At 47.5% G+C, this 24,166-nt stretch overlaps 1 protein-coding gene across 7 annotated transcripts in view; it reads left to right on the top strand.

The window, feature by feature from the left end:
* CCSER2 (coiled-coil serine rich protein 2) overlaps positions 1-24,166 on the top strand; it is a 148,420-nt gene that overhangs the window by 98,831 nt on the left and 25,423 nt on the right. For all 7 annotated transcript variants that reach the window (XM_050958550.1, XM_050958547.1, XM_050958553.1 and 4 more), the window contains 2 exons: positions 368-454; positions 11,205-11,303. In XM_050958550.1, coding sequence (XP_050814507.1) covers positions 368-454; positions 11,205-11,303 — 186 coding nt within the window. The remainder of the gene's footprint in view (positions 1-367; positions 455-11,204; positions 11,304-24,166) is intronic.

Raw genomic sequence — 24,166 nt, 5'->3', positions numbered from 1 at the left:
GTGAATAAAAAGGAGCTTAAAATACTTTTATTGGAACTAGCGTACATTAAAAATTTAACAGGAAACAGTGTGTTTGCGCAACCCTGTGTCTTGGAATAAAGATGTTCAGTTCAGCCAAGTTTCCCCGCTGTTTTTAGCTGTAAATTCAGCTTATGTACATATAGCCCATGTCAGCATGTGGACAATGAGATGAAAGCAGAGTCTAACATATTTTAGGAAGAATTCATCGTGATTAATGCATATTTTCCTGCTGGTGCTTCAGCATCATTTGATTTACTGTTTCCTGGGGAGATGTTAAATTAGATAGTTGTCTACCCCCCTGTAGAAAACTTCATGTTGCCTATTTTTCGATTACTTCATATGTCAGACTGAAGATCTGTTAAATGAGATCAGGCAGCTTAAAGAAGATCTGAAGAAAAAAGATGAAACTATCAAACGATTAGAGCACCAGCTTGTAAGTATAACTATGCATTTTGCTAATTAAAACATTTTAATAATAGATGTGTATGCATTGCAGAGCATAATTTGTATAGTAATTCTCCTGAAGACTTTTAAGTGGGCTAGATTTTTGACTTCAGTGTTTATACTTACAGGATCACAAAGATGTTGTTGTTTGTTAAGGCTGCGAGTGTGTCATGGAGGTCACGGAAGTAACTGATTCCATGAGTTTCCGTGACCTCCATGACTTCTGCAGCGGCTGGTGCTGGCTCAGGGGCTGCCTGAGCCGGGCAGCCCCTGGGCCAGCAGCAAGGGTTTGAGTATGTGGGAGGGGGCTCAGGGCTAGGGGCAGAGAGTTGGCGCTTACCTTGGGGCAGGGGACTCCCCTGCTCCCACTGGCATGGCCCCCCCTGTAGCTCCTAGGTGGTGGAGGGGTGGGAGATCTCTGTGCTGCCTGCGCCTGCAGGCCCCATCCCTGCAGCTGTCATTGGCTGAGGTTCCTGGCACTTGTGGTGGGAGCATCAGAGCCGCTGACCCTGGCCCCTGCCTCTGCCACCTAGTAGCTGCAGGGTTGTAGAGCTGGCTAGGAAGCCCCTGCTAGCCCCGTCAACCCACCCTTCCCCCAGCACCAACGGGGGTCCTGGGCCCTAGCACTCATGGTGCCCCCAGACTGCTCCCCCAAGCACCCATGGCCCTCCGCCCAAGTTTTAGTCAGGGCAGGTATTTTTAGTAAAAGTCATGGACAGGTCATGGGCCCCTGAATTTTTGTTTATGTCCTGTGACCTGTCCATGACTTTTACTAAAAATATCAGTGACTAAAACCTAGCCTTATTTATTATTTATGGCTTGGTGCAGAATGGAGGATAAACAGGATGGTAACGGATGAGAACCCTGATTAATAACACACACAGCTTAAATAAAGAAAATTTAAAAAATGATTGGCCAAGTAATTGTTAAATAATTTTTCCACTAATATTGGAATTGAAAAATGCCTCACTAAACTAACAAGAGTATTTGTTATATGCATGACTGAAGTTACAGAAAGTGAATATAGCTGTAACTGTTCTCTGAGGCTTTTTTAAAGCAATGAACAAGTGTAACAGTAAAATGAAAAATTATGTTCTTTCCCCACATAGATTTACTAAAGTGCATATTAAGACAACCACTAATTTTTAATCTTAGGTCATCAGTGCAGTTAATGGCTCCTAAGTAGGCCGTAAATACAACCTTGTTCATGATTTAAAAAAAACTACTACTCCCTATTAAAATTCAGTACATCTATTTTTTTTTCTTTTACTGCTGTTCTGGGCTAATTCTGGATTATGCTTTGCCTGTCACTGCAGCACAGATTGCCAGGTTATAGCAATTATCTTGTTTTACACAGCTCTTATTGTTGGGCGGTGAGGGGGGATCCCTATAGGTTTGGATGCTATTTGCTTAAATAATTAATCAGCTGTTTGATCCCCTGATGAGCCTGGTTGATTTGACGTTTTTGACCGGTGCAGCTATACTTTAATAGGGGATGGGAAGACTTTCAAGAGAGGATGGAAGTTTGGCTTTTTAGAACTTTTTTTTTAAGAGACTTCTGTGATGTGAGTAAAAAGTGAGTGAACCTCTGTCCACTCTTCAAATCCTCCATGTTCACGCAATCAAAACACTTGCCTTGACTGAGTATAATGAGGGAGATTTTATATTAATCATCACTTTCAGCTTTTGTTTTCGTAAGAAAAAAATAGTTCTCATTAACCGTGATAGTTCAGATCATGGATGCGTTAAGGTTGACACTGGATGTCAAATTAAAAGTTTATTTAGGGATTCATAGTTTTCTGTACAAATTGCACAGCAGAAAGCTTTGTAAGCTGGCTTTATTTTTTCTATCATGGGTGGAGATATATAAGCATTTGTCTTGTCAACCAGTGGAAGATTTTTAGCAACCCTTCCCTGTATATAAAAATCTAGCTAGGCACTGATCCATCTACCATGCCCTTATGAAAAAGATTAACAGAATTTAATATGGGGAAACAAAGTTTTTAGAGATATTTTTATAGAATTTGATGTAGAATAACATCCTTTATATTTTTAACTATCATATAAATGCAATTCCTTGTTGAGATAAACTTAAAGTAAGGAGCGTGTGTGTGTTTACCACACCAGCATGTATTTCATATTGTTATATATGTAAAGTATGAGTTCTTCTTCGAGTGATTGCTCATATCCATTCCAGGTAGGTGTACGCGCCGCGCGTGCACGTTTGCCGGAAACTTTTTACCCTAGCAACTCCAGTGGGCCGGCAGGTCGCCCCCTAGAGTGGCGCCACTATGGCACTAGATATATACCCCTGCCGGCCTGCCCGCTCCTCAGTTCCTTCTTACTGCTGTGTCGATTGCTGGAACTGTGGAGTGCGTCTTGCTGTCCTCCACGTACCTAGCTCTCCTGTACTTTGTTCGTAGTCGTAGTTGTATATAGTTGTCTAACATTGCTCGCGGGTGGGCTGTTGCCCTCCCCGGCACCGGGCCCATGCCTGGCTCGCCGGGCTTCAAGCAGTGCTCGGCATGCAAAAAGCCAATGCCTACTAGCGATCCCCACGACGCATGCCTCAAGTGCCTGGGGGAATCGCACATCAGTGAAAAGTGCCGTATTTGCAAGGCCTTTAAGCCTCGCACGAAGAAGGAGAGGGATCAAAGGCTCCGTGCTCTCCTCATGGAAGCGGCTCTGACTCCGGCACCGGCGGCGCAGTCAGCCAATTCTACTCTGGCACCGGACCGCGCCGGCACCGGCAAGACTCCCCGGCACCGACCATCCCCGGCACCGGGAGCAGACTCACGACCCTCGGCGTCTGCAACACCATCGAGGCAGGCCCGAGTGGAGCGCCCGGCACCTACCTTGGCCGCGGCACCGCCTGCAGGGCTGCTGTTGACTCCGGGCCCGGAAGGTCCGTCGAGTCCAACCCCTCCTAGCTCCCCCTTAAGATCAGAGGTCGAGCTGCTCGTACCATCCACGCCGGAGTCCTTTGCCTCGGCACGGGACTTGATCGCGATGACAGAGCCATCGCAGCCTCAGACAGCACCCCCGGGACGGGTAACCTCCAGAGGCAAACCGATGATGCGAGCGCTGTCTCCAGAGTCCCGGCACCGATCTCCCCGGAGACGTGAACGCTCACGCTCGGGGCGCCGCTCACAGTCCCGGCACCATTCTCCCAGGCGGTACCGGTCGTACTCGCGGCACCGATTGGCATCTGTACGGTCCCGGTCGGGCTCCTCTCATCGCCGGCACCGAGACTCTAGGAGCCGTTCGCCTCGACGTTCGGCTCCTCGGTCGACCTCCCGGCACCGAACTGGTGGTAGGTCCCGATCCCGGTCGACCTCCCAGCACCGTGCCGGTGGCAGGTCCCGGTCCCCACTGCCATCCCGGCACCGCGCTGATCGAAGGTCGCGGTCCCGCTCCCGGCACCGACATCGCTCCAGATCCTGCTCCAGATCCCGGCACCGGCTACCACGCCGTTCCCGATCCCGGCACCGATACGGGTCGCGGCACCGACCCTCGGCACCGAGGGGAGCGTCGGAGTCGGCGCACAGAGACACGTACCAAACAGGCTCAGCGCCTCCATGGCCCTCTAGGGAACCATCGGTGTCCTCGCAGGTGGACAGCGCCTATGCCTTGGGCCAGGACAGACGCTCGGCCCTGTTCCAGGACGCTCCACCACAAGAGCGAGGGCCTCAACAGTGGGGGTTTTGGACCCCATGGGCGTATTGCCAAGCCCAAGGTCCACAACACATTACCCCCCCGCCCTATGGGGGAACGCAGGCCACCGGAGGCAACGGTGTCTAGACCCCCCTCCCTCCCCGGAAGCAGACGGCAGGTCCAGTCACCAGGACCCAGAGCTCCCTCCAGCGATGGAGGTGCAGCCCCAGATGGAACCCCCCGTGGACACTCTGTTGCCGGGGGTTTCCTCGTCGTCTTCACTGGATGAGGCAGTGGCGGGTACCTCGTCCTCCAGCCCTCCCCCGCTGGATCTTAGGGCACACCAGGACCTCCTCCAACGTGTGGCACAGAACCTGGACTTGCAAGCGGAGGAGGTATCTGAAATTGAGGACCTGGTGGTGAGCATCCTCTCCGCTGATGCGCCCACCAGAGTGGCCCTGCCCTTTATAAAAACAATCCAGGCCAACGTAGCTAACATCTGGCAGTCACCGGCCTCCATCCCTCCGACCGCTCGAGGGATGGAACGGAAGTACATGGCCCCCTCGAAGGCCTATGAATACCTATACGTTCACCCGACACCCTGCTCACTGGTGGTCCAGTCGGTGAACGACAGGGAGCGCCACGGTCAAGAGGCCCCAGCGCCCAAGTCGAAGGAGGCGAGACGAATGGACCTCCTGGGCCGCAAGGTCTATTCGGCGGGGGCGCTACAGCTCAGGGTCTCAAATCAGCAGGCCCTCCTCAGCCGCTACTCCTTCAACTCGTGGGTAGCGGCAGGGAAGTTCGCGGAGCTCTTGCCACAGGACACCCGCCAGGAGTTTTCCACCATCCTGGATGAGGGCAAGAAAGTAGCGAGGACATCGCTACAAGCCTCTCTAGATGCTGCCGACTCGACCGCTCGGACCCTGGCCTCGGGGCTCACGATGCGCCGAATTTTCTGGCTGCAGGTCTCTGGCCTTCCACCGGAGCTCCAACATACTATCCAGGACCTCCCCTTTGAAGGCCAGGGCCTGTTTTCCAATAAAACAGACCCTAGACTAAAAGACCTCAAGGATAATAGGGTCATAATACAGTCACTGGGGATGCATATGCCTGCGACACAGCGCAGGCCATTCCGGCAGCAGAACCAACAGCAGCAGCGGTGGCCGTACCCTCAGTTCCGTCCGTGGCAGGAACAACCGCCGCAGACAGTCCGGTGGCCAAACGGGGCAGAACCAAGGCTCCGCCAAGGCCCCTCCGGGACCTAAGCCTTCATTTTGAAGGTGCGCCCGAGGGCGCAGTACCAGTTTCCCCTCCGGATCCTTCCCCGCAGTTTTCCAACCGTCTTTCTTTTTTCCTCCCGGCGTGGACCCAAATAACATCGGACTGTTGGGTCTTGCGTACGGTGCAGGCCGGTTATCGCCTGCAGTTTTCTTCGCCCCCCCCCCCACCATCCCCGTCCCTCTTCAGGGACCCCTCTCACGAGCAATTCCTCCGTCAGGAGGTGCACGCGCTCCTCGTCAAGGGAGCCATAGAGGAGGTTCCAGAGAGCGACAAGGGCAAAGGGTTTTATTCCCGCTACTTTCTAATCCCCAAGTCCAAGGGCGGCCTCAGGCCCATCTTTCACCTGGGGGAACTCAACAAGTATATGGTGAAGTTGAAGTTCCGTATGGTATCCCTTGGAACCATCATCCCATCCCTGGATCCCGGAGACTGGTACGCTGCCCTCGACATGCAGGACGCTTACTTCCACATCTCCATTGCCCCCCAGCACAGACGTTTCCTCCACTTTGTAGTCGACCGCCAGCATTATCAGTTTGCTGTCCTCCCGTTTGGCCTCTCTACGGCCCCGAGGGTGTTTACGAAATGCATGGCAGTCGTCGTCGCACACCTTCGGCGTTGCCGCATTCACGTGTTCCACTATCTGGACGACTGGCTGATCCGAGGCACATCGGAGCTGCAGGTCCGCGACCACGTCCGCAGGATCAGCAGCCTCTTTGCTGCCTTGGGCCTCGTCATCAACGTGGACAAGTATACTCTGCTCCTCACGCAGAGGATAGAGTTCATCGGGGCCGTTCTGGACTCTACCCTGGCCAGGGCCTTGCTACCCTTGCCCAGGTTCCAGTCGCTGTCGGCCATCATTCTGCGCTTGCAGGCGGCCCCGCTGACCTCTCTACGAACATGTCTGGCCCTCCTAGGCCATATGGCAGCCTGTACATTCGTGACGGCATATGCCCGACTCCGCATGAGGCCTCTTCAGTCTTGGCTCATCGCGCAGTACCGGCCGGCCAGACATTCGTTGGACACAGTCGTCACCGTCCCTCAGAGGGTACTGGACTCCCTTCGGTGGTGGCTGGACCAGTCCGTAGTCTGTGCGGGGCTCCCGTTTCATGCGCCCCAGCCCTCGGCATCCCTGACTACGGACGCATCAGATCTGGGCTGGGGGGCACACTGCAGTGCCCAGAGAACTCAGGGCTTGTGGACCCCTCAGGAGATGGACCTCCATATCAACATACGAGAGTTGAGAGCGGTCCGTCTTGCTTGTCAAGCGTTTGTCCATCTCCAAGGTCGTTGTGTCGCGGTGTTCACCGACAACACGATGACCATGTTTTACATCAACAAGCAGGGCGGCACCAGGTCCCCTCCCCTGTGTCTCGAGGCAATGCTCCTCTGGGAGTTTTGCATAGCCCATACCGTTCACCTTTCCGCCTCCTATCTCCCGGGAGTGCGGAACACTCTAGCGGATCGACTGAGCAGATCCTTCCGTTCGCACGAGTGGTCCCTCCGTCCAGACGTTGCCCTCTCACTCTTCCAGAGGTGGGGTCATCCCCGGATGGACCTCTTCGCGTCCAGGGAGAACAGGAAGTGTCGAGCATTCTGCTCCTTCCAGGGTCGGGAGCCAGGGTCTCTAGCTGATGCATTCCTGATCCCATGGACGACCCACCTGTTTTACGCATTCCCTCCCGTTCCGCTGATACACAGGTTTATCCTCAAGGTGCGCAGAGACAGAGCTCGGGTGATTCTCATAGCTCCAGCATGGGCCAGACAGCATTGGTACCCCATGTTGCTGGACCTCTCAGTAGCCAACCCAGTTGCCCTGCCCCTGCATCTGGACCTGATCACCCAGGACCATGGCAGGCTCTATCACCCGGACCTTCCGTCTCTGCACCTTATGGCATGGCTCCTGCGTGGTTGACAGGCTCCGAGTTACGCTGCTCTACCCCGGTTCGGGAGGTTCTCCTGGGCAGTAGAAAGCCTTCCACCAGGGCTACTTACTCAGCTAAGTGGAAGCATTTCTCCTGTTGGTGTTCGGAGAAAGGTCTTCGCCCTATGGAGACTCCCGTCACCACTATTTTAGACTACATCTGGTCCCTCAAGACCCAGGGTCTGGCGTTGTCGTCCCTCCGGGTCCACCTAGTGGCCGTCTCCGCGTTTCATCCTGGAGTGGACGGATGTTCCATCTTCTCCCACCCTATGATGGTGAGATTCCTGAAGGGGCTGGAGCGTCTCTATCCACAGATCCGCCCTCCTGCCCCTTCATGGGACCTCAACCTGGTCCTAACTCGGCTCATGGGTCCTCCATTCGAGCCATTAGCTACTTGCTCCCTGCTCTACCTCTCGTGGAAGACCGCCTTCCTAGTGGCCATTACCTCAGCTAGACGAGTGTCAGAACTATGGGCCCTCACAATAGACCCCCCGTATACCATCTTTCATAAAGACAAGGTGCAGCTGAGGCCACACCCTGCCTTTCTTCCCAAGGTGGTCTCAGCTTTCCACGTTAACCAAGAGATCTTCCTCCCCATCTTTTTCCAAAGCCCCATTCGTCCCGCATGGAGCAACAGCTCCACTCGCTAGATGTCCGTCGGGCGCTAGCATTTTATGTGGACAGGATCAAACCATTCCGCAAGTCCCCCCAGTTATTCGTGGCGGTAGCGGACTGGGTCAAGGGGCTGCCGATTTCCTCGCAGAGGATATCTTCCTGGGTTACCTCCTGCATCAGGACCTGCTACGACCTGGCCCACGTTCCGACGGGCCGTGTGACTGCTCACTCCACCAGAGCACAGGCATCATCGCTGGCTTTCCTTGCCTGCGTGCCAATCCTAGAGATTTGTAGGGCGGCGACCTTGTCTTCGGTCCACACATTCGCTTCCCATTACGCCCTGGTTCAGCAGTCCAGAGATGATGCGGCCTTTGGCTCTGCAGTACTCCAGGCCGCAACCTCTCACTCCGACCCCACCGCCTAGGTAAGGCTTGGGAATCACCTACCTGGAATGGATATGAGCAATCACTCGAAGAAGAAAAGACAATTACTCACCATTGTAACTGTTGTTCTTTGAGATGTGTTGCTCATATCCATTCCACACCCGCCCTCCTTCCCCACTGTCGGAGTAGCCGGCAAGAAGGAACTGAGGAGCGGGCGGGCCGGCAGGGGTATATATCTAGTGCCATAGTGGCGCCACTCTAGGGGGCGACCTGCCGGCCCACTGGAGTTGCTAGGGTAAAAAGTTTCCGGCAAACGTGCACGCGCGGCATGTACACCTACCTGGAATGGATATGAGCAACACATCTCGAAGAACAACAGTTACAACGGTGAGTAACCGTCTTTTTTTCCAAGCAAGTACTGATAAAATTTATACTACACTATCACACATTCTGTACGTTCCTTATATTTCAGAGGAACTTCTTTAGAAATGTTGGAGGCTTTTAAAATTGTATCAGGACTATTTGTCTTATTCCTTCACCTGCAAAGTCAGGCCCCTTAGTTACAATAAGAACAAAACTTCAGGCTGAGAGAGAAAAATGACTAAGAACATTACAGAAACCTAATAAATACTGTAGCATTTCTGAATATATAAGTATTACAACTTTGAGGTTTGATATCATGAAACTTCACAGGGCTACATAGAAATATTTTACTTTCAGATAGTATAAAGCTCCCATTTCTAGCCATTAAGGATTTCAAGGTATTTGGTCTTAAACTTTCACCAGCCTTGTCCTCGAAGATGAGATATTAATAACATGTCATTTTGGAGAGGGATTCTCCTTTTGAAGAGAAGGAAGAAATAATTCTGTAGCAGGTTAATTGGAGAGAGGCAAGAAATTATGGCTATTTAAAGACTTTCACAGATTTATAATGTTAGACTAAGTCCTAAGGGGAAAGATTGGTGGGTTGAGGGAAAAGGAAGAGTCATAACATTTCTTCCCAGATCTGGACCTTAGCATCCAAAATATGGGTGTTAGCATGAAAACCTCCAAGCTTAGTTACCAGCTTGGACCTGTAGTTGCTGCCACCAGCCAGGAACTATACAGTGCCTAGCTCACTGTGGTCTCCCCAAAACCTTCCCTGGGGGACCCCCAGACTCAGATGCCTTGAGTCTTACAACAAAGGGAAATAACCCGCTCCCCTTGTTTCCTTGTTACTTCCTCCCAGGCTCCCCTCCCTGGACGACCCTAGGAGATTCCCTGCTTCCAGTCCTGGAAACACAAGTACCGAGAGATCTAATCTCTCTTCCCCCTCACCCAGAGGGTATGCAAAGTCAGGCTTACTAAATCTAACACAAAGAGATTTTTCCCCTGACTTCTTCCTCCCACCAATTCCCTGGTGAGCTGCAGACTCAATTCCCTGGAGTCCCCACTAAAGAAAAACTCCAACAGGTCTTAAAAAGAAAGCTTTATATAAAAAAGAAAGAAAAAGACATTAAAAATAGTCTCTGTATAGGTGACAATATACAGGGTCAATTGCTTAAAGGAAAAAAATGAATAAACAGCCTTATTCCAAAAGAATACAATTTAACACATTCCAGCAACTACATACATGTAAATACAAAAGAAAACAATATAAACCTATTGTCTTACTTTCCTTGTACTTACAACTTGGAAACAGAAGATTAGAAAGCCAGGAGATTGAAAGATCACTCTCAGAGCCGAGAAAAGAACAGTCCAAGAACAAAGGACTCGCACCCAAAACTTCCCTCCACCTAGATTTGAAAAAGTCTTGTTTCCTGATTGGTCCTCTGGTCAGGTCTTTGGTCACCTGTGTTAACCCTTTACAGGTAAAAGAACATTAACCCTTAGCTATCTGTTTATGACAGGAAGTGGTCAAAGATGCATGATATATTGATTTATCATATGGTTCTGCAGTTTTTCACATGGATACTATCTCCATCTCTGTTTACAAATGTGTGTGTGTACCTATGCACATTGAAACTGCCCTGGCCTGTATACGTGGAATGTATTCCCTTTCTCTGAAAGGGAAATGAAAAGTTAGTTTTTTATTTTTATTTTTTCACTTTAAATCATAGAATTCCAGGTAGTACTATAACAAAGAAATAAATGAATAAAATTAAAAAAAACAGTCTTACCTACAGTTGTTAGACCTTCAAATTGTATTTACCTTCTTGCTGAGTTGTATACCTAGTTGTTACAGCAACTGAGAAACGTTGGGATGTAGACGGGAACTGTATTCTAAAGAAGAACAGATCTTATGATCATAATTATTTGAAGATGCACTGAATATAGGGAGGTAGGGCATATCTTCATGGGAAGTTAGTGTGGGGTAAACTAGGGTGTGAATTTTAAAGTGCACTAACTATTCCACGCTAACACTCCATGTAGACTGTAAAAGTACCTTTGTGCAATTTAGCTTAGTACAATAGCAACTGAGCTAATAGAAGCTTGTACTAAACTGTACCACACCCAGGCATTTTCATTACTCTATAAGACTGTCTACACGACATGTTAATACAGAATAGTTAGTGTACTTTAAATTCACACCCTAGCTTACTCTGTATTAACTCCCCTGTGTAGACAGGCCTTTAGAAATTTAAGTGAACGTAACCCAGTTCCCCACCTAAAACCTGAACATCAATTCTAAATTATTTAAAAGAATTCTTTTGGAAAAGATTCAGTCGTGTAGGACTTTAAATACAAGTTCCCCAACTAAAATCATTATATCACTTGACAATATACCACATAATGGTTGAACATTAAACTTGAGTCTTATTACCAAAATACCATTCACATCTTGTGTTTCATTGTAAAAAATGTGTAATATATTCATTGTTTTCTTTTCTTTGATGGGGGCTAAGGCCACTAGGTGTAACTGTCACAAAGATGGCCAAAATCCAAAAGGGACGATGTGCACATATGCTGACAAATTCACACAAACCTTCTGCAGGAGAAGTTCTGTGAGTAACACTTATATTCTCCCTCTCAAGTAAGATTTTGTGTGTTTCATTCTCTGATTCATTCTTATTTTATACCGCTCCACCATGTGCCTCTGGTCTGCTCTAAAGATTTTCCATGCTGTGTAAGACTGATCATTGCATTTTTATATCCTTGTAATTCTGCAGCAGGTATTTGACATTCTTTTCAGAGTTCAGTCTCCAATCATATATTTTCTTTCTCCTTATTTGGACCTTATTTTAGAGCATGTGTTTACTAATGAATGAATAAAATGAGGCAATAATAGAAAATACGTCTTTTTAATTTTAATTACAATTTAATTCTGTTGGGCCAAGGCTTTATCTCTGATCACACATTAAAACACTTTTTAAAACAGAATGTTTATAGTACAAGATACTCTCATTTGATCATATTTCTTTGTGTTAAATTTCAGTGTCTCTGTGCTCACTTGTCCTGACAAACAGTAACAATGTATTGACCTGAACTTAATTCATGAATGTAACAGAAGTTGTCCTCTTTCTCATTTATTCCACTAGAGAGTTTAGCATCATGGGTTTTCAAATATTTAAAGGTTATGGTAATAGAGAGACAATCTTCCCTCCTATGTGCAATTGCATGGATGAACCTTCTCTCACATTTCCAACTGCATTATATTTTTGAGGCAGCTGTACCAATAATTTTAGAAATGTACTTAATGTTGTGTTCTGTCATCTTAACACCCAGAAATGAGGCGCTGGCAGCACCATGTGACCAGCTAGCTCTGTGAGCTGCCAGCAAATGACCCAAGGACAGGTTTGTCAATCACTGCTTTAGATAGTTCTAGTAATTTTCTTAAATGGCTCATTAACAATTACTCAGGTTTCATTATGACACCAGTGTATACAGCTTAGACACGAATCACTTTTACATTTGTAAAAGTTGTTAGGAGAATTTGGTGTAAGATTACAAAATAAAAAAAAGTTCTGAGAATTGCCAATTTAGATTCCCATTACTGGGACAGAAACAACACCAATGTGCAAGCTGAGAAGCCTCTAGCAAGCCAAGAATACTATGGCACCTTATAGACTAACAGACATTTTGGAGCATGAGCTTTCGTGGGTGAATACCCACTTCATCAGACACATGTAGTGGAAATTTCCAGGGGCAAGTATATTTATATATGCAGGCAAGCTAGAGATAATGAGGTAGTTCAATCAGGGAGGATGAGGCCCTGTTCTAGCAGTTGAGGTGTGAAAACCAAGGGAGGAGAAACTGGTTTTATAAATGGCTCTTAGTTACTTTATCCATGCCAATGGCCACAGACAACAAAAACGTATATAAGATAAAAGTAATCAACCTAACAAAATTGAAACATGGAAAAATGAAGCCATACAAGAGGGCTAGATTCCAACCTAATAGAGACTAGACATTTCCAAAAAACAAGTTCCCAAAGGGATAGAAATATGACACACCCAGTAAGTGGAAAAGACGGTTACTCACCTTTGTAACTGTTGTTCTTCGAGATGTGTTGCTCATATCCATTCCAAGTAGGTGTGCGCTTGCTGCGTGCACGTTCTTCAGAAGATTTTCTACCCTAGCAACACCTGGTGGATCGGCTGGGCGCCCCTTGGCGTGGCGCCGCTGTGGCACCGAATATATACCCTGCCGACCCGTCCGCTCCTCAGTTCCTTCTTGCCGGCTACTCCGACAGTGGGGAAGGAGGGCGGGTTTTGGAATGGATATGAGCAACACATCTCGAAGAACAACATTTACAAAGGTGAGTAACCGTCTTTTCTTCTTCGAGTGCTTGCTCATATCCATTCCAAGTAGGTGAATCCCAAGTCTTACCTAGGCGGTGGGGTTGGAGTGAGAAACTGCAGAATGCAAAACTGCTAAGCCGAAGGCTGCATCATCTCTGGACTGCTGCACCAGGGCATAAATGGAAGTGAAGGTGTGTACTGAAGACCACATAGCTGCTCGACATATCTCCTGAATAGGTACTCGAGCTAAGAAGGCGACCGACGAGGCCTGGGCCCTGGTGGAATGTATGGTAATATGACCTGGAGAGGTATGAGCTAGCTCGTAGAAAGTGCGAATGCACACAATTACCCAGGATGAAATCCTCTGAGCGGAGACGGGGTGACCTTTCATCCGGTCCGCCACTGCAATAAAGAGTTGGGGCGTTTTGCGGAAGGGCCTCGTACGGTCAATATAGAAGGCGAGCACCCTATGGACGTCGAGCGAATGTAACTGCTGCTCCCTACGAGTTATATGAGGTTTGGGAAAGAAGACCGGTAGGAATATGTCCTGGTTGAGATGAAAAGTTGAGACTACTTTGGGGAGGAACGCCGGATGTGGGCGTAGCTGCACCTTGTCCTTGTGGAACACCGTGTATGGCGGGTCCACCATCAGAGCCCGAAGCTCAGAGACTCTCCTAGCCAATGTAATGGCTACAAGGAAGGCTGTTTTCCATGATAAATATAGGAGTGAGCAGGTTATGTGCAACACTAGTTCTTAAGATGACCAGAGGCCTTGCGTGCGATGATGGCCTAGGTGTGCCCCCCAGCCGAGAGACGACGCGTCCGTCCTTAGGGAAACTGAGGGCTATCTCGGTTGGAACGGCATCCCTGCACACACCAGGGAAGGTGTTAGCCACCAGCTGAGGGAGCCTAAGATGCTCTGAGGAACGCTGACGATCATGTCTATAGCGTCCCTGCCCGGGCTGTAAACTAAGGCAAGCCAGGTTTGAAGGGGACGCAGATGTAGTTTGGCGTGCTTGGTTACAAAAGTGCACGCGGCCATGTGACCGAGAAGGCTGAGGCAGGTGCGGGCCGAGGTCATCGGAAAAGTTTGGAGGCTTTCTGTGACCGAAACTAGTGCCCGAAACCAGGGTAGTGGAAGGCAGGCTGTTGTGAGTGTGGAGTCTAGAATGGCCCCGATGAATTCTATTCTTTGAGTGGGCACTAGAGTAGACTTCTCTAGATTGATCATCGGGCCCAACCGCTGGAATAGGTCCATGACGATAGCAACATTCCTGATGACTTCAACCTCGGAGGTCCCGCGAATAAGCCAGTCGTCTAGGTAAGGAAAAACGTGTATATGATGATGGCGGAGGAAGGTGGCCACTACAGCCACACACTTTGTAAAGACACGCGGGGCGGTAGAGAGACCAAAAGGGAGGACCGCAAATTGAAAACGTTGGTTGCGCACCATAAACCATAGGTATTGTCTGTGCGGAGGGTAAATGGTGATGTGAAAGTATGCATCCTTCATGTCGAGAGCAGCGTACCAGTCTCCGGGATCCAAGGATGAGATGATGGTCCCCAGGGACACCATGCGGAACTTCAACCTCCTCAGAAAGACGTTGAGACCGTGTAGATCCAGGATGGGTCGGAGACTCCCTTTCGCCTTGGGGATTAGGAAATATCGGGAGTAAAACTCCTTGCCCCCGAACTCCTCTGGTACCTCCTCTATAGCTCCGATGGAGAGGAGCGTATGAACCTCTTGCCAGAGGAATTGCTTGTGAGAGGGGTCCCTGAAGAGGGACGGGGAGGGAGGGTAGGAGGGAGGGGGCAAAATAAATTGGAGGTGGTATCCAAGCTCCACTGTGCATAGGACCCAACAGTCTGAGGTTAATTGGGCCCACACAGGGAGGAAGGAGGAAAGGCAGTTGGAAGACTGAAGAGGATCCTGGGGAAGGACTGGTGCTCTGCTCTCGGGCGCACCTTCAAATGTTCAGTTTTGGTCCCTCTGATGGTTTGGTGGGACCGTTATTCTGGCCCCTTTGGGAACCCGATTGCCGTCTGTGGCTCCCACTACCACGCCTCCTGTTAAAGTCTTATCGTGGTCTGGGCGAGGGGTAAGGGCTTTGAGGCTGGGTGCGGAAGGACCTCCGTTGGGTTTGCGGAGTAAGCATCCCGAGGGAACGCATGATGACACAATTGGCTTTGAGACTCTGGAGTCTAGGGTCCGTTTTCTCAGAGAAAAGGCCCTGTCCATCAAAAGGGAGGTCCTGAATAGTGTGTTGCAGTTCAGCAGGTAGGCCTGATACCTGCAACCACGATATTCTCCGCATTGTAATCCCCGAGGCCACGGTTCTGGCCGCCGAATCAGCAGCGTCGACTGAGGCATGCAGAGAAGTCCGTGCCACTTTCTTCCCTTCCTCCAGAAGGGCTTGGAATTCTGGGTGGGAGTCCTGAGGGACCAGTTCAGCGAACTTAGCCACCGATTGCCAGGTATTATAATTATACCTGCTGAGCAGAGCCTGTTGGTTAGCCACCCGTAGTTGGAGGCCTCCGGCGGAGTAAACTTTTCGCCCCAGTAGATCCATCCTTCTAGTCTCCCGCGACTTTGGGGCAGGGGCTTGCTGGTCATGGCGCTCTCTCTTGTTCACAGATTGAACGACCAGAGAGCATGGAGGAGGATGGGTATATAAGTATTCATACCCTTTAGAGGGTACCATGTATTTCCTTTCCACGCCTCTGGCCGTGGGAGGGATAGATGCCGGGGATTGCCAAATGGTGTCTCCTTTGGCCTGGATGGAACGGATGAATGGCAGAGCCACATGAGTTGGGGCATCCGCCGATAGTATGTCTATGACCGGGTCTTCCACCTCCGGGACCTCCTCCACCTGAAGGTTGATGTTTAAGGCGACTCGCCGGAGAAGGTTCTGGTGGGCTCGAAGGTCGATCGGGGGCGGGCCCGATGTAGAAGTACCGGCTACTGCCTCATCTGGCAAAGAGGAGGATGACAAACCCGGCACGGTTGGCTCGTTGAGTGACTCCTCTTCTGGAGGAGCATTAGGGTCCTGGAACACCTGAGGATCCGGCGCAAGAGCCAAGTCGTCTGTACCTGCTGGAGGAGGGCGGCTAACAGTGGCCTCTGGTGCTCGATGCTCCGACGAGGAGGAACGAGATGGAACCGTGGGTTCGCCTTGGGCCTGGTGATATGCCCAAGGCGTCCAGAAGGACCACTGAGGCACTTGTTCCGTGCCCTGAGGCTCCTGGAGGACACGGCTCTGCATTTCTGAATCTCCATATACAACGCCATCAGCGTGCGAAGACTCAGATGGGTGCCATGATGGCCATGGCGGAGCAGAGTGCACATGAGGAGGAGCCCTGTGCGTAGAGTATCGAACGTCATGCCTCACAGGAGAGTGGTACTGGGAATCATACCGGTGCCGAGAGGTTGACTGGGACTTGCGACCAGCGCGGTGCCAGGAGGTCGACCGGGATCGTGAAGCTCTACGGTGGGAGTGGCTGCGGCGCGAACGGTGCTGGGAGCTGGACCACCGTCTGGAGTATCGGTCTGGAGAGTGGGATCTTGAACGGTACCGCGAGTACGACCGGTGCCGAGAAGGAGATCGGTACCGGGACTGCGAGCGGTGTCGAGATCGGGACCGGTGGCGAGATCGGGAGCGCTGGTGAGACCTCGATCTCGAGTGGTGCCTGCCTGCAGCGTCGATGGAAGGTGGCCTGACTAAGGCAGGCTTGCCTGCTGACGCAATAACCCACACCGGCGGTGCCGAGGGTTGGGGCAGGGTGGGCTCCGTTAGGGCAATGAGTTCCCTCGCCGTCAAAAAGGTCTCTGGCGTGGTGGGAACAATAAGCTCAACTTTGGCGTGTGCCGGGGAGCTGTCATACACTGGACTCGACAGCTCTTGCCTGGCTGGAATCAACGGTGCCGAGATTGCCGTGCCGTGGCAGTTGTTGGTGCCAAGTGAGTCGGTTTCGGCTGCTTCTCAGACTGCGGTGTAGATATCGGAGCCGCAGGAGCTTTGGCCTTTTTGGCACACGGGGAGAGGGAGCGGTGCTGGGCTGGTTTCTGGGCTGGTGACGGCTGGTGCCGGGGCATCTTGGCGGTGCCGGCGCTCTCCGGTGCTGATGAGGCACTTCTCCCCAGCACAGTCTGTGCGGCGCTCGGTGCCGAAGATGGAGGAGTGAGGGCCGTTTCCATTAGGAGCTGCTTTAGACGAAAGTCCCGCTCCTTTTTTGTCCGCGGCTTGAAAGACTTGAAAATCCGGCACTTATCTGTCAGATGGGATTCCCCCAGGCACTTTAGGCAGGAGTCGTGGGGGTCTCCCGTTGGCATCAGCCGCCGGCAGGCCGAGCACGGTTTGAAGCCCGGTGAACCAGGCATGGGCCTGGGCACCAGGAGAGGGGAAGGGGCTAATCCCCAACCCTCTGAACTATATACACTAACTAGGTTTACAAAGGTTGTTAAAAGTGTTAACTTCAACTATAAACTATAAAACTATATACACAATAGTACTAGAACGAGTGAATAGCTAGGGAAGTGGAGGTCAGCTAAGCCGCGCTCCACTGTTGCAATGACCGACACGGGCAGTAAGAAGGAACTGAGGAGCAGACGGGTCGGCAGGGGTATATATTCGGTGCCATAGCGGCGCCACGCCAGGGGGCGTCCAGCCTACCCACCGGGTGTTGCTAGGGTAGAAAATCTTCCGACGAACTGTGGGCACTGTTATCTAGAAGGATCCAAGCTCTTGCACCAGAAGCTCATTTATTCCAAGAGTGGGGATCCATATTAACAGTCATTTCAATGAGCCCCACTCCTATAGGAAGTAATGATTTTCAATGATCTTACATCTCAAATGTCGTAATATAATCTTGCAGGTAAAGAATCTATAATCTAATGATTTTGAAAAACAAATAAAAAGTGAGTTATGTATATTTTTTTTGATTTGATGCATGTTTAGTAGGAACATTGAGACTTTAATAGCACAGACAAATCAGTAATATAGTGTTAGAGTTGGCTCAGACACTGTATATATCCTTAATCAATATGAAATGAGTGCATATTAGGGCAAAATGCAGTGGTTTCTCCTTTATAACAACGTCTCCATAATTAACTGCTGGGCCTAGAACTGCATTTATAGTCTAATTTTCGCCTATTGCCTAAATTAAACTCTAAAGGTAATATTAATATTCAGGATCTGAGGAGTGAGCCCAGAAGCCAAGGGAAATATTGTGCAATACTCTGTGTTTTAAAGACAGGCTGTCAACTTGAACTTCTTGGAAACTTTTTTAAAATTCCAGTTTTAATCAAATATGAATTAAATAGGATGTTCTATTTTTTAAAGAATATTTCTCTCTAGACATAAAATAATAAACAATAGTATAAGTTTGAGCTCCCCTCTTGATATTTATAAGGATCTTAACAGGAAGAGGGAAAACTGACCAAGGGAAAAATGAAAATGGCTATTCACAACATGTTGTCAAATAGTCAAAGTAAGCCAGAAAAAGTTTTCTTGCTAACTTTCAGTGTTTGTAATCTTGCTGTTACTTGTAGCTATTGGGCAGAAAACATTTAGACAGAAAAGATCGTATCCCTCTGATGTACAACACAATTATACGTTTTGATGATGGCACTGCCTGTCTTTCTCTATAATGAGACAGAAATTGGCACAATGATTATAGGGCCGACTATGGCACTCCTTATAAGAGAAGTGTTAACCTTGGTGTCCTGGCCAAATTCCAGTTTGGGTAATTACGTTCTGTTTACCTATATTCTCTGTAATTTCAGTTGATGGGGTTCTTCTTGTCTTGATGTCTTGATGTATTGCTTAACACACATCAGCACTACATAGGATACATTCTACAGTCTGTCATGGAGAATTTTGCATTTCAGTTGTGGATAAAGTGGTTCCTGTGAATGACTTTTACTTCTGAAGGAAAGGCCCTTTAAAACTGAAGGATATTCGCCAAGTGGAACTCTGTGTTGTCAAAGAGGGCGTGAAGAAAGATGTGACTAGATCTTGGCACTAATGGGCTGATGTGACTGGCCCTGGGGCCAGCTGCTCAGGTGTCTCACAGCCAGCTGCACAGGCTGCCGCAGCTGTGGAGGTCACGCAAAGTCACAGAATCCGTGTCTTCCGTGACTTCTCTGACAGAATCGCAGCCTTAATTACAGCAATTGGAAGTGAAGAGAGCAAGTACCTTTGGTCCTTGGTGAGATGGATGATCACCAGCCAAAGTTTCACAGATAATTCATGGTTCTTGGGCCACATTATGGGTGCCACTCTGTTAAAATATTAACTAGCAATAGCACAGCACCCTGTGGCTTTTGGTTTGTAACTGGAAAACACTGACTGAATTTTGCCTTTTAGTTTAATTTTCTGATGTATATAATGAATGAAAAGGCAAAGCAGGGGGAAAAAAAACAGATTTAACTAATACTAAATACTTTTGTACTAAATTTGTCTACATATATTGATGGCCTGGTTATCAGTCCAAAGCTAAGTAATTTGATATCCTCTGATGAATCCTTTGTTACAGTTATCCTGTATAGCTTTGATTTTCAAGGGAGCCCAGGGGAGTTAAGCACCATTTGTTTATTGTGAAAATCAGCCTATGGTCCTTATGCACCATTCACATTTTACCATCCACTTTACCTGTAATTTTCTTGTTTTCGTGACTCAAATTCTAATTCCTAACAAAGTTGGTTTTTAAATTTTTAGTTTTTTGGGAATCTATGTAGGCCCATCTTAGCTTAGCAATTAAATGTTCTTTACTTTCTATGTTTGTCCTTGGAACCAAATAAGAGACAGATAAGCTATACAAATAGACATCGCCACAGTAAGTACTAGGGCACTATTTCACTGAAATTTAATTTGTTTTTTTTTTGACCCCCTCATTTTAGATAAGTCAGTTCAAAATAAATGTTCTCAGTCCATTTCCTCCTCCTCCCCTCACATTATAACCCAAGTACAAAACCCACATTTTTAAAGCTTGTGTTTTATTGCATTGGAATGATTTGCTAAACAGTGACTGTATCAAGCTACAATGGAAGATGTGCGTGCAAAACTTTTTTAGCTTGATTTCACAGTGACAGCAATTTTATAATCCCTCTGTTAATATGAATGTTTGTGTACTCCCTTGCATGGCTTCGTTGAATTATAAATATAGAAGTATTGGCATAAAATCACAATTGAGCTGGAACCAAATTATATAAAATGTCACTTGCAAAAGAAAGAGACAATAAGCTGTATTTCATGATGGGGGAATACAATAAAAAGAAATGGCATTAGAGACCATAATAAAATATATTTTCTCACCACAAAACAGTGCAGTTTTTTAATAACTTCTTTTGCTTTATTAACTTTCATATTCAGCCTGAAATAATAGCCTTAAATGCATGATGCTTGCTTCCTGGAATTCAAATTCAGTACTGCTAAACCTGGTATTAATTGTGAAATGTTGTGAATATTTACTAAATACCGTTTTTTCAAATGGACTATATTTTGCAGAACAGAGTGAAATTTGAATATCCTGTAGCAAAAATATAATTCCACTGGACACTTTAATTCTCAAATCCTTAATGTTGTCAAATATGAAGGTCAGAGAGCTCCTTCTGTCAGTGTACGTTGACTTTTAAAATTGTAATACTGATTTATAAATCCTGGCAACTCCAGTAGTCATGTGTTACAACAGCTCCTATAGAGCAGTGTTTCCCAAACTTGGGACGCTGCTTCTGTAGGGAAAGCCCCTGGCGGGCCAAGCCGGATTGTTTACCTGCCCCGGCCGCAGGTCCAGCTGATCGTGGCTCCCACTGGCCTCGGTTCCCTGCTCCAGACCAATGGGAGATGCTGTCTGTCCCTCGGCCCGCACCGCTTCCAACAGCTCCCTTTGGCCTGGAGCAGCAAACCGTGGCCGGTGGGAGCTGCGATCGGCCAGACCTGCAGATAGGGCAGGTAAAAAAACAAACTGGCCCGGCCCAGGGGCTTTCCCTACACAAGCAGCATCCCAAGTTTGGGAAACACTGCTATAGAGTAAGTATTAATCTGAAATCATAATCACAGTCCCTAGCAATATTTTAGGAAATAGAACTTAAATATCAAACACTTAATTAGTGTAGAGGATCTCAAAGTGTAGGTGTAAGAATAAAATAGTAAAAGGGATAAATAAAAGAATAAACTATACTAGCAGTGGTGGTGATGCTGCAGCTCCCTGTTTTAAAGTACTGTATAACTGAATTCTAATTTAACAAGGAACTGCTAAATAACTTTGTTTTTACGTTGTCTTCAGTAACTACATTTTTAGGGTTAATTTAAGATGGTTTATACTTCAGTGCACTTCCACTTTTTTTTTTTTTTTTGGTAAGTGGATGTGTGCTCTGATTAAACAAACTCCTTTTTAAAAAAGTGGTGACCATTACCATGGCCATTTCACTATAGCATATCTGTTTCCATTAGCATGTTAGGGATCATCACTGTTTGTGCCAGGCTTATTCACTCAAGATCTCTACTAAAAGACACTTTTAGAAACCCAGTTTAGTTCTGTTTTCTAAGTCAAGTGCACAATCAATTTCAAGGTTTGTAGTTTTAAATTTATTCTTTTCACCTCTAACTCATTCATAAGGCATAAAGACTTGAAATACTTTTTCTTTAAAATAGTTAAGGACTGAGACATCACTATTTAAAAAGCGGTTCGTATGCCTGCCTGGTCACTTTCACGATTTTTATTACACATATTTTGCATTCATGGTATATAGGGTACTGATTATATAGCATATTATATTACAAATGTAGGCCCCAATTCACGCAGTAGACCATAATTGCTTAGAGAGAACCATTACTATCTGTATTATATCGATAATCCATAGAATAAAGCCTTCCACATATTCATTGATGCAGTAGATCATGGTAGCTCCTTAAGGAGTCACTATGATCTCCTGTATCTTATCCACTTGTTCCATTAATCTTTGTCTTTTAAAGCTATCATTTAAGTAGTAAAACAAAACCCTAGAAATATTCAATCATAAGCTGGTTCATATATAAGCCGACCCCCTCCCCTCCCCCCTCTCTCCCCATGGATAAGTAAAAATGGAAAATAAGACGACCCTATAATTCAGGGATTAGCAAACTTTGGCTCCCAGGACATGAGGATAAGCTACTGGTGGGCCAAGATGGTTTGTTTACCTCGAGAGTCCACAAGCACGGAGGTAAACCTAAGTAAACAAAATGTCCTGGTGCGCCAGGTGCTTACCCTGACGGGCCAGGACAGCAACTGGTGGGGAAATTTTTTGGGGGGGAGAAGCTGGGGGTCAGGGGAGTAACCCCTGTGACCACCTCCAAATGACCTCACCCCTAGCCCAGGACTCCCACACTCTCCCCATCCCATTCCTTCCCACCTTATCTGGGGAGGATGTCTCTGGCCTGGCTGGAGCTGCTCCGGCAGGCTGGGCAGCGCAGCCGCAGCCTACTCCGGCGGGCCAGACCGGGTGGCACGGCCGCAGCGTGTTCCAGCAGGCTGGGCTGGGCGGCATGGCTGCAGCGTGCCCCACCTCTTCCCTTCTGGCTGTGCTGCCTCTCCTTGCTCCCTCTTCTGGGGGGAGGGGCTGTGTCCCACCTCTCCCTGTCTACACCCATACATAAGCTGACCCCCTTCTCTGGTGCTTCCCTTTTTTACTAAAAAAAAAAAATTTGGCTTATGAACGAGTATATACAGTAATTCATAGGAAGTTATGTTTAATATTAAAAGGCTTGATGTTAATGCACAAGATAGAAATATATTTGAAGCTAGACTTCTGCTGTCTTCAAATTGCTACCACAAGCCTAGATACTGCAGCAGATGTAATATATAATGTAAGAGCACTGGCTCTTATGAATCTTGGTGCATCTAGGCACAGCAAAGGAAAGTTATATTTTTAGTCTTGTGCATGTTTGAAGACTTTTGTATTTTATGTTAGCTACCACAATTAAAAACTGTGGTTGGGGTGATGGCCTATAACTTCAATGTAGTTTGATCTCTGGTTATTAAAGATACATGGGCTGCTCCATGTCCTGGCATAATTTCAGGATAGTTCATAACTTCAAAAAACTATCAGGGGAGGTTACCACTGGCGGTATGAAATCTCCTTACCTATCATTTATTTTACAACAATAATGAAAAAAAAGCGAACATTTTACATGCCTCAAGGAAGTGGGCAAGTAGAATTTTGCAAGGCTGGTTTATAATGAACTTTGTGCTTGGGAGTCAGGGCAAGGTAACTTTCTGTTGAAAGTAGCAATAGGTATTCAGTCCCTGAGAACAAATACAAAAATTAATTTTACAATTTGTTTACCTTTTTAAAAAAGTGTTCAGCACTTGACTTAGAAAAGTTCGAACTTATTAGAAATACTTTGAATAAATATATTGGTCTCTACCCACTGCATGCATTGATTCAAGACACTGTGGTCTGACTGTCTGTAATATTAAACAGTTACAGAATTTTAAAAGCCTATTTGTTAAATCACTTTAAAAATCTGTTGATGACAAATTGTTTGACTTGTATTTATGAGGACAGTTGTATGTACTTCCTAAGAAACAGAAAAAATAAATTTGCTAATGATTCAATCTGTGTACGATTATCACTCGTGGATCTCAGCTTCTTGGCATAAGACCGATGGAAGGAACTCTTCTAGCTCAAGTATTTTTTTTTTCTATTCTGAAGCCGTAGATGGGGAAGAGTAGAAGCTACTTCCCCAACTTGCAGCCATGTGCCTCCCTCTGCCAAGCATAAATTCACCCTTCTAAACTTTTTAATCAGTCCCTTGTTGATTCTTGCTGGCAAATGAAGTCTTGATAGGAACAAGCAGAACATTGGCTATTGCTCCAATTCTCCTCTAGATCCTAGCTGAGGTATCCTATCCTTTATCTGTTCCAACTTTGCCTTCTAGTCAGGTCTGGTTCAGATTTCTACGTCTCCTGAAGTCTTTGAATTAGTTGTCTCAGCATACCTCTGCGATATCTTGGTGCCTGCTGTTTGGGTTGGCATCTGGATCTTTTCTGGGGCGGGGGAGAGACGGACACTTTTTAGTATGATTTAAGGTAGCATTGAAGCTGAGTGTATTGGTACTTGCTCTGCTGCTTTGGCGCTGAACTTCTAT

The sequence above is a fragment of the Gopherus flavomarginatus genome, chromosome 6, assembly GCF_025201925.1.
Source record: "Gopherus flavomarginatus isolate rGopFla2 chromosome 6, rGopFla2.mat.asm, whole genome shotgun sequence".
Classification (NCBI taxonomy): Eukaryota; Metazoa; Chordata; order Testudines; family Testudinidae; genus Gopherus; species Gopherus flavomarginatus.
Note: the sequence above shows the minus strand (reverse complement) of the source record. Positions and strands in the feature narration are given on the sequence as shown.